The sequence below is a fragment of the Otolemur garnettii genome, unplaced genomic scaffold (genome assembly GCF_000181295.1).
Source record: "Otolemur garnettii isolate 467f Iridium unplaced genomic scaffold, OtoGar3 scaffold00043, whole genome shotgun sequence".
NCBI lineage: Eukaryota > Metazoa > Chordata > Mammalia > Primates > Galagidae > Otolemur > Otolemur garnettii.
In genome coordinates this window covers 10,143,230-10,153,077 of record NW_003852438.1, presented here as the reverse complement: position 1 = coordinate 10,153,077, position 9,848 = coordinate 10,143,230, and the positions used below count along the sequence as shown (strand labels likewise).

General features: G+C 49.3%; 1 protein-coding gene across 1 annotated transcript; it reads right to left on the bottom strand.

The window, feature by feature from the left end:
- Positions 1-3,271: 3,271 nt before the first annotated feature.
- On the bottom strand, positions 3,272-5,835 carry GDF11 (growth differentiation factor 11). The gene is made up of 4 exons (XM_012805503.1): positions 5,826-5,835; positions 4,779-4,855; positions 4,458-4,592; positions 3,272-3,652 (listed from the first exon to the last, which is right to left on the bottom strand). Exons 1-4 carry the CDS (start codon positions 5,833-5,835, stop codon positions 3,272-3,274), a joined length of 603 nt encoding a protein of 200 aa, XP_012660957.1.
- Positions 5,836-9,848: the final 4,013 nt, after the last annotated feature.

Sequence of the window (9,848 nt, the reverse complement as noted above, 5' to 3'; positions counted from 1 at the left end):
CAGACATTAGCTGGATCATCTCAAGAGAACTTTAGAAGTTGTTGTAATCTTTGGGTCTGTTTTGGATCAAGCTCTCCAGAGAAGGGTTGTTCTAGGTGCTCTCCCTTTCCTATATCCTCTGCCCATTCTCCCTTTGACTGTGTCCCAGCACTCATCCCACATGCCCTTAGTGTTTTCTCTGTTGTCCCAAGGATCCCATCTTCTTAGTCCTTGAACACAAGGTTTCCTCTCTCAGATCCTCTTTGCTTCCTGGTCTCCAAAGTATAAATGTGGCGCTTGATTAGGGAGAAGAGCTCAGCACTGAATTCTAAACTCTTTGACTGCTTTTATTTTTCTTTTTTCAGGTTCAAGTGCTGGATTGTGTCATGTGACCATCCCAAAACTCAGAGCACCCTATGGCCATCTTTGCCCTCTGTCACATAACTTGAAAACTGCCTGATGGCCTTTTGCAGTGGTTCCCTCCAGGAAGCCTTGATCTCAGTGAAGAAGTCCTTTCCCGGCATTCCAGTGCCCCTGTCAACCCCATACTCCTCAGACATCCTTAACAAACAAAGGCTATCACGCACACAATGTAACAAATACACAAAGTAAATAATAATTACACTAATAATGATATGTTCAGAGGGGCACTGGCCAGGTCCACACACAGGTGGAGGTGGGGTGTTAGCTCCCACTGGGTTGCTGAGCTATGCCCTCAAGCCTCTTTACCCCATGCCTCTTTGGGGGTAGGGAGGAACAAGGGAATGAGACCTCAGCTCATAGATTTATGTTCATAAAAGAAAGCATCCCCCCCCCCACAAAAGGTCTTTTATTTGGTGGTATTAAAGGGGCAATATTCTAGGTGTCCCCCACATTTAGTGCCCCAGCTCTATAATCTGTAGAGGAAAGTTACCTGATGCTTATTGCCCAATCTCAACCCTGTGCCAAGATCAAGAGGCATTTGACCTTGGAGGGAGTCATCTTCTGTTCTTCAGTTCTCTATTCCTCTCCTTCCACCATAGAAATGTGAGTGGTGTTGATGGTCACATGTGTCTTGTTCTCCAAGATTGGGTCAGAAGGAAGGATGAAGAACAGGGCCAGAGAAGAGAAGCTTGGGTTTAATGTAGCTGCTATATGGGAGAAGGTGAATTGAAAAGCTTAACAGCCCCTGCCCATTTCTATACTGAAACACCTTATTTCACTTTCTCACTATGAGAATAGGAATAAGATGCTAAAGCTCACCAACAGAACTAACCTTTTCAAGGGCAGGTCACATACCTTTGCCCCTTCTACCGTCTGGGCCAAATGGGAGTCATGCTTTCAGGAAGAGCTTGCCTTCCAGGTCTGCTCTCCAGCTCAGGCTTAACTTCCATTTAATATTGTTGGTGTCAGACCCATAACTGCTGGCTCTACTCAGACTGATAATTTTGCTAAAGGTTCTTCTCCCCTCCTGACATCCTCTAGGCTCTAGCTTGGAGCCAAGAGGTCTGGCCTGGTGATGAGGTATGGATAGGGTGTGGATCAGGAGATTCTCAACTCCTTGGCTTCAGGCACTGTCCAGCTGGGAGGCAGAGGGAAACTTGAGTACTTTGAAGCCTGTGACTCCTCTAAGCCTCGCATCTCTTCACCACTACTCTGGTGCCCTGGTTATCTGTCCCACAGCGAGAGGTATTTTATGTCCATAAAGTGCCCGTGGTAAGTGCTCAGAATTCATCTCTTGGCTGTGGCGGGTGCTGCTATTTCTCATTCCGTCGAGGGGAAGAAACTGAGGCATGGTGAGTCCAGAGGAGGGTGGGTCAGGATTAGGGGAGGAATGAATGGGCTGAGCTAGTGACTTGACTAGTGACTCTCTGCCTGCTTCCTAGCCTTCTAAACCAGGGAATTTCCATCCTTCCCATCCTGTGCTCTAACTGGCCTTATCAGATGCTTTTCCCCATTGTACTGTCTCCTCCCTGCTTTCAGGTACTGTTAGATTCCAAAAATAAATGGTAAAAATAATTATAGACACTCTGCTCCCTTATTCTCCCCCCTTCCACCCTGAGCTTTGGGGTTGGGGGACTAAAATGTCCCCGTCTCCAGAATCCCTTCCACCTTATCTACTGGCTCAATTCCCTAGCCGAGAGCAGTGATTTGGGTTCAAATGCCCTGTAACCTTCAGCCTCCTTTTTGCCCCTTTCTTGACTCCTCCAAACCCTTCCCAGACCTAGGGGACTCTGGGATCACTATACTCTCATTTTTATTGACCTGAAGATAGAGGCTGGGAGCAGGGGCATTCCACAGGCTCTTTGGTCTCTCTCTTGGCTGAGGGAATTTGGGCATGTGCAGGCAGCACCCTCTGGCTAAATAACCCAGTATTATTGAGGGTGGACCTGAGGGTTAGTTTAGTGGCTCTCATTACATAGATCCTGGATGTTGAGGGTTCTCCCTGCCCCCAGCTCTAACCTCTGCTTCCAATTCAACCTGTTTGGCTCAGAAAGGTTGAGTTAGGGTGATTACGGGTTACAAACTTCCATGTGTCAGCCCTCTTGCCCTTTACTCCCATTCCCAACCCTGGAGGCTTTATACAAGTGCTTAAGTGGATAGGTACTGGGGGAGAGTAGGGTTTAGGGGAAAAGGGACAAATTGGGCACAATGGGTAGGGGCCTTCCTATTCCAATAAAGCCAAATACCAAAAAAATGAAAAATCACAATAAATAAATAAATAAAACTCCCAAATCCTTAACTTTTGCCCCTGCCCTCACTTCCCTTCCCCTGGCCACTGTTGGAGGAAGAGAAGGAAGAAGCTAAAAATTAGATTTTTGATTTCCTCTTCTACAGAGTAGTCAGGGGATTACCCCAAACTATACCAAGCCCCTTACTTTGCCAGTGGAAGAAAGAAAGCTTGGTGTGGGGCTTTCATTTATTACTCCATTTCAGTCTCTTTCTCAGTGTTTGTCTCTGTCTAGTCTGTCTCTTCTGCCTTTCCCTCCCTTTGCCTTCTTTCTGCTGCTCTTTTTGTTCCTCTGTCTCTATCCCTCTGTCTCTACATCTCTCTGTCTTCTTGCCAAACTTTCTCATCTGCAAACTTCAAACAGTCCCCAACCTAACCATCCTCTCCTTCCCCTTTCCCCCAAACCCCTCACCCCTCAAATCCCACCTGCCTCCCTCTGTTGTATTGCACACTGCTTGGTCAGGGAACAAGGTGTGATGTTCACGGGAAGAGGTGGAGGGAGCTCTAGGGCTTGGGGGTCTGAGGGTCAGGGCCAGGGTCTTGGGGTAGGGTCTGTGGGGGAGGCATCTTCAGTCCCCCACCTTAAGAACAGCCACAGCGATCCACCACCATGCCAGGGATCTTGCCGTAGATAATTTGCTGCTTGTCATTGAAGTAGAGCATGTTGATTGGGGACATCTTGGTGGGGGTACAGCAAGGCCCAGCAGAGCCTCTTGGATTGGCCTGTTGCACCAAGTGGGTGTGTGGATATTTTTGCATGAACATGTATTCGCATTGGCCAGAGCAGTAGTTGGCCTTGTAGCGCTTAGGGGCGATGATCCAGTCCCAACCAAAAGCCTCAAAGTCCACTGTGAGGGGATATCTGCAGCAGCGGGACTCGCTTGAGTGCTCATCGCAGTCCAAGCCCAGATTCCGCCGGGAACGTTTTGTGTTCTCTAAAACTCGAAGCTCCATGAAAGGATGCTGAGGAGCAGGGAGAGGGGAAAGAGATGTCATATACCCCAAATTGTTCCTCTTCCCTGTTCCTTGCCCACCTGCTTCTCAACAGTAGCACCAAAATAGAAACCCGGGACTTCTCAGCTTTTCCACTGCCCCCACTCTCAGACCTTATCCTCTATCTACTTTTCTTTCCAGCTGGCCATCTGTCCTTCAGCTCTCCTTCCCTAATTCATCCTTTTTCTGCAACCTGACTCTCATCAGCCCCTTTGCCCAAAGCCTCACCAATGGCAAGTTTCTGTGTTCCCACAAGTCTCCCAATGACACCTTTACCTTCAAATTAAGTTTTCAGTTGTTGGCTGGCTTGGATCCCTGAAAAGTGATAGTTGCCACCCTACCATCCAACTCCTCCTCTAGAATTAGCTCCTGGCCTCAGACAAATAATGCTAGTCCCCTTCACATTCTTTTTTTTTTTTTTTTTAGAGAGTCTTTTTTGTCACCCTCAGTAGAGTGCCTTGGCGTCATAGCTCACAGCAACCTCAAACTCTTGGGCTCAAGCGATTCTCTTAGTTTAGCCTCCTGAGTAGCTGAGACTACAAGTGCCCACCACAATGCCCAGCTATTTTTAGAGAAGGGGTCTTATTCTCATTCAGGCTGGTCTCAAACCCATGAGCTCAGGCAATCCACTGCCTTGGCCTCCCAGAGTGCTAGGATTCCAGGTGTGAGCCATCCCACCCACCCCTTCTTCACATTCTTTGTCTACCTTTTCCCACATCCCTGTCCTTAGGGCCAGGTTACACGTACCCTCCACCACCTAATAACCCCTGCTCACCAGCCCCTCAGCTCCCGGCCCCAGGGAGGTGACAGCAAGGTCTGTGCCACTGGGATCAAAGGCGTTGATCTCGATGCCCCAGTTGCTCTGTGGCTGGCGGAACCAACTGTGTAGCACTTGCTTGAAGTCGATGCTCTGCCAGTGGCCAGAGCGAGAGTGCAGCTCAATCTTCAGTGAGCGGATACGGATGTGACGCCGGCCTCCGCCCCCTCCCCCTGCAGTCCCTTCCCCAGTTAGGGGTTTCAGTCGCAAAATCTGTAGGTAGACTGTGGCTGGACGGGGCACAGGCCTCAGGTACACCCACAGTTGAGCCTTCAGTACCTTTGTGAACATCACCTTGGGGCTGAAGTGGAAATGGCAGCATAGAGGACTGCCATCTGTCTGTACTGCTGGATCCGCTGATAAGAGAGAAGGGGGCACAGCATCAACAAATGATACTCAGTGGTATCAGCAATTTGGACTCCTCTGCCTGAGTTTTCCAATTCTCTACCCTTCTCCCATGCCTGTCTTACTGACTACTGTGTCTCTGGTACCCAAAAACAGTGTCTCCTCTCCTGTTAGGATACAGGCTTTGTCAGGCCTTGCTAATCTGCACCCATTCCCTAATCCATTTACCTTAATGCAAAGGTTCCCCTCCATCAGGTAACCTGCAAAGATAGTTACCAGAGAATTCTCCCTTCACCAGCAACCTTTCCTTCCTCCAACTTTTCCCAGCATGTAGGAACCCAACTTTTTTTTTTTTTTTTGAGACGGAGCCTCAAGCTATGCCCCTGGGTAGAGTGCCATGGCATCACGCTCACAGCAACCTCCAACTCCTGGGCTCAAGCAAGTCTCCTGCCTCAGCCTCCCAAGTAGCTGGGACTACAGGCGCCCACCACAACGCCTGGCCATTTTTTGGTTGCAGCCATTATTGTCGTTTGGCCGGCCCGGGCTGGATTCGAACCCGCCACCTTAGGTGTATGTGGCTAGTGCCTTAGCCACTTCAGCCACAGGTGCCGAGCCAGGAACCCAACTTTTTATGAATCTTTGATGATCATCATAAAAGCCATACCTATTATCACACCTGCTGTCCTAGGTCACTCATTTCTGCTCTGATTTGTATAATAGTCAGATGAAACTTGGCACAGTCCTTCCCCCCCAACACACAAAAAAAATACAGCCTCAGAGGGGATAACCCAAGGTTCAAACTGGGAACATGAGCTAAATTTATCCCATTAAATAAAGCAGAATTCAGATCTATGCTTCCTTCCTAGGAAGGGTATATACACATCAGAATGGAACTACCTATGCATTCCTGTACATCTGTCTCCCAATTCCCTCCCTCTTAAGGACAAGTTTCCTCAGCTGCTTACTCTTTACCATTTTTACCATCAACCATTATCGCCACAGCTCTTTTTTTTTTTTTTGGCCGGGACCAGGCTTGAACGCGCCATACCCAGTATATCGAGCTGGTGCCCTACTCCTTGAGCCATAGGCTCTGCCCCTATTGCCCCAGCTCTTGAGGAAGGGAAAAGGTACCTCTCTATGTCCTCCTATTTGCCCAAAGCATCAGAAATAACACACCAGATCAATTGTAATTAGTCTTCTCTTCTACTCTAAAGATTCCTTTGGTTTCTTAGTCCAGTGCCAGTAAGTCTTTATAAAAAGCACAACACCCCAACTTTACGTTTTGACTCCTTGCTCTGGACCATAAATTGACCCTTCTTGGGTCTAAAAGATGATGCTCAATAAGTAACTATGTCTGCTTCCATTCCAGCTCATCCTAGTTCCCCTTCCAAATCTTAGAAATATCCATTCTCACTCTAGATAGAAAGAACATGAGTGAGCTTTCAGAGCTATATAAATATGGTCAGGAAATATCATGCCTAGGTCTTGAGTTCTGCATAATCATGAAAGACTTAGGATGTTGTCTCTCATCAGCTACTTGCCCTACTCCACCCCAGGAAGAGGACCCTTCAGGTGAGATGGTGAAGAAAGTGCTTAATGATCTGCATATATTCAGGACATGATACACAAAGTCTCTCTGCAATTTCTTTTTCCTTGATTCATTTCTTTGAGATCTCAGGGCTCTGGTAGTTCCTCCAGTTACCCTACTAGCTAGAGCTTCAGTGATGATTCAGTAGAGTAAGTTTTTGGAAAGTGAAGGTTCAGAAGTTAGGATAACCTGGGGTAGGGAAGCTACTGATAAGATGGGGAGTGACAAGCAATATTCCAAATGTCATACTGTGCTTAATTCCAGCATAGGAATTGTCTGTTTTCTTTCCTTTAGGTACTAATCTCCATGGGACACTGTTAATACGGTGTTATTTTGCTCACCATTGTGGCCTTAGTACCATAGTACCAATAAATACATGTTGAATGAACTCCCAATCTTAAATCATACAGGCAAGTGCCTAAAGTTCTTCCTGGAATCTAAGCTGTTCTTTGGCTACAATTAAAGCAAGTGTAATCACTGTTCTTTGGCTACATTTGAAGCAAGTGCAATCACTCTTTGTTAACCAGTATCTCACCTTACCCGCCAAATTTCTCAGTGTGATAGAGATAATGATTCTTGCTTCACAGAAGTGCTGAACATTAAATGATATGAAAACAGTAGCTTCTCAATAAATTTTTGTTGGTTTGCTAAGCTCTAAACCTACCCCGCTACCTAAGATAACCCAGGGTTTGAAGGTAACAGACTAAGCACCAGGGCCCCATCTAAGTCTTTGATTCTTAAGAGTCCCCCATCCCCACCTCAGGGAATCACCATGCATTTGCAACAGTGGACATCACAGTGGTTATGGGGACAGTCAGTACTTCAAGGGGACAGGACATAGGGAGAAAGAAGGGAAAGCGGATGAGCCAGGAGAGAGACTGGAGATGGTGAGGGAGGTAACAGAGACTGTTAGAGAGGAAGGCAGGTTAGAAGAGGACATAAGCAGAGAAATGGAGCCTAAAGTAGGAGAGAGGGGGAGATGATGCTAAGAGGACGTGAAGTAAGTTTGGGAGTTGGAGAACACTGGGGAAGAGGATAGACAGGAGTGAATGAGGGGTTAGGAATCTAAAGGTGGGAGGAAGATAAACCCAGTAAGATAAAGAAGAGAAAGGATAGAAAGGGTACAGAGTGAGGAACAAAGGAGAAACAGGTAGAGCCACAGAGGGGACCGGGGCTTTGAGAGAATCCCCAACACACACATAAGCCCAGCTCTGGTGGGGAGGGGAAGGGGCCACATCTGTGTTGGATTGATTGGGTTGGCGGCAGGCAGCAGGTCAGGTTTAGTAGGCGGCGCTGATGGGGGAGAGAGGTCATTGCACTATTTTCAGCAAAAGCCCAACCCCCTCCCTGCACACCACCTCCCCTTCCCCCCTCCCCATCCCCCCAACACACACACTCCCTACCCAGGCTAGAAGGCCTAGGGGCAGGAGGTTGGGCTGAGAGGGCAGGGGCCTCTTAGTATGGGGAGGAGAGAGAAACTCAGGGGCTGGGCTTGGCTCCCAGAAGGGCAGGGGGCTGGGTTCCCAGGATGAAGCCTGGGTAGGAGAGCCTGAAAGGGTAGAGGGAACTAGGGCAGGCATAGCAGCCTTGGAGAGGTGGGGGCTGGGGTCCAGGGTTGAGGGCTGGGGGAAGGGAGGAAGGGGGAGGGGAACGGAGGCCATCTCTACTGACAAACACCTCCCCCGATTAGCAGAGCACAAGTCTCTTATTAAAGTGGGTCCCTGGGGATTAGACTATAAAAGTCTCTTTTTCCTCTTCCCCCCTCTCCCTCCCCTCCCCTCCACTCCCCCTCCCTCTCTTAAGAGCTCTGCTAAGCTCTTAAAGGGGACGTACAATACCTGGCTGGAGACCCAGTTCCCTAGTCATACAAGTCCAGGGGGTAAGGGATGGAAGTTGGGATGGGACTCCACATGCTGGTGTGTCCCCCACCCCAGGGCCTAACATGCACTGCCCAATCCATGCTTGCAGGATCTGTTCACTTCCTGCATCCCCATTACCAGGCTCAGGCCTGTTGGCTAAGGGATGCTAGAGACAGTGGGGTGCAAGAGGAAGTCCACAGCCCATCACCCATCCTGGAAATCCTCACACACACTATACCGCATAGACGAGACTCTTTCTCCTCTGTACCCTTCATCTTTGAACAAACTCTTGAACAGAATTCCTTTACAACTCTGTTTCCCAACCATCCCTCCTCGCCCCAAGCTGCCCTCAGTCAGTCCCTCAAGCTGACTCTAGCTTTCATAAGCAGAAGTCTTAAGGACAGAAGGGAGACTGAGGAACACAAGACCAAATTCCCATGCCATCACCCTTACTCCCCATTAGTTTCCTGATTCTTTGAGGTTTCTTTAAAGCCCTAACCCAGTACTGTGGAGCTGAGGTCTGCAGAAACATGTGTGGCAATATGAGGCACTCAGCCTCCCAGATGCACCAGACACACACCTAGGTTCCTGTGCCTCTCCCAGGGGGGTGGGCCACTAGGACTCCCCTCAGCCTCAGCTTTTTATGACCCATCTGCCAATAAACTAGTCTCCCCCCTCTTCTGTTCAGAGTCATAAAACCAACCAGTATATGTGTGTGTGTGTGTGTGTGTGTGTGTGGGTGAGTGGGTGGGGGATCTTGCCAAGCCACTAAGGAATAAGAGAGGGCCTGCTTCCCTGGAGTTGAAGGAGGGGGAACCTCAGTGGGGGAGGGGAAGACAGTCACCTGACCCCAGGAAGAGCTGGGGGTGGGGGGAGCTAGTATTGGCCTGGATTTTCCAGGCCATAAAATTTCAAAGCAGCTCATGTCTATTAACATGTTCATCTTCCGTTTGGCCAGGGGGGCTCAAATGCCTGGGTCTTCCCCACTGTCCATCTATCTCTTTCTCCCTAGGTATTCCTCTCTACGTTCAGTCCAGCTGTGATAGGGGAGGGTGAATAGGGATGAAACACCCTATTAGAGTAGAGTAGCCAAATAGGTGTCCTTATCTCCCAGCGCAATGAAGTTGAGTTCTCTGAGCCGGGTCAGTACCATGAAAGCACAGCTTTTCTGGTCCCTTGGGAAACCCAGACTGAGACGAGACTCAGAATGGAAAGAGTGCCAGCTGGGCTGCCAGGAGGGATATTAGGCTCTGGGATCCTATTCCTGAAAAAGGGAGAGGAGCACTCAGTTCTCTGCAGCCAGGTGGGCCAGAACACCGGGTGGGAAGTTGGTGCCAAGGCCACTGGGAGGCAGGTAGCGCTGCGGACCAGCTGGGACTGCGGGGGTCCGGGAGACTGTCGATTCTGTTCTCAGCCTCCCCATCGCTGCCCTTGAGGACAGAGTTTCTGTCCGGGCCCCTCCGCTGTGGGCCCGGCTTCCCCAGACTCTTCGTGAGGGGCCTTTTTTGCCCACGGGAGTAGGAGGCCGTATCTCGAAACCCGCCCCTTTGCCTGCCC

Coding starts and splice junctions, on each gene's coding strand:
- GDF11 (XM_012805503.1), bottom strand. Junction 4,593..4,778: donor CCAAGGTGATGTTCACAAAG/GTACTGAAGGCT, acceptor GGCCACTGGCAG/AGCATCGACTTCAAGCAAGT. Junction 3,653..4,457: donor GGCCGGGAGCTGAGGGGCTG/GTGAGCAGGGGT, acceptor CCTGCTCCTCAG/CATCCTTTCATGGAGCTTCG.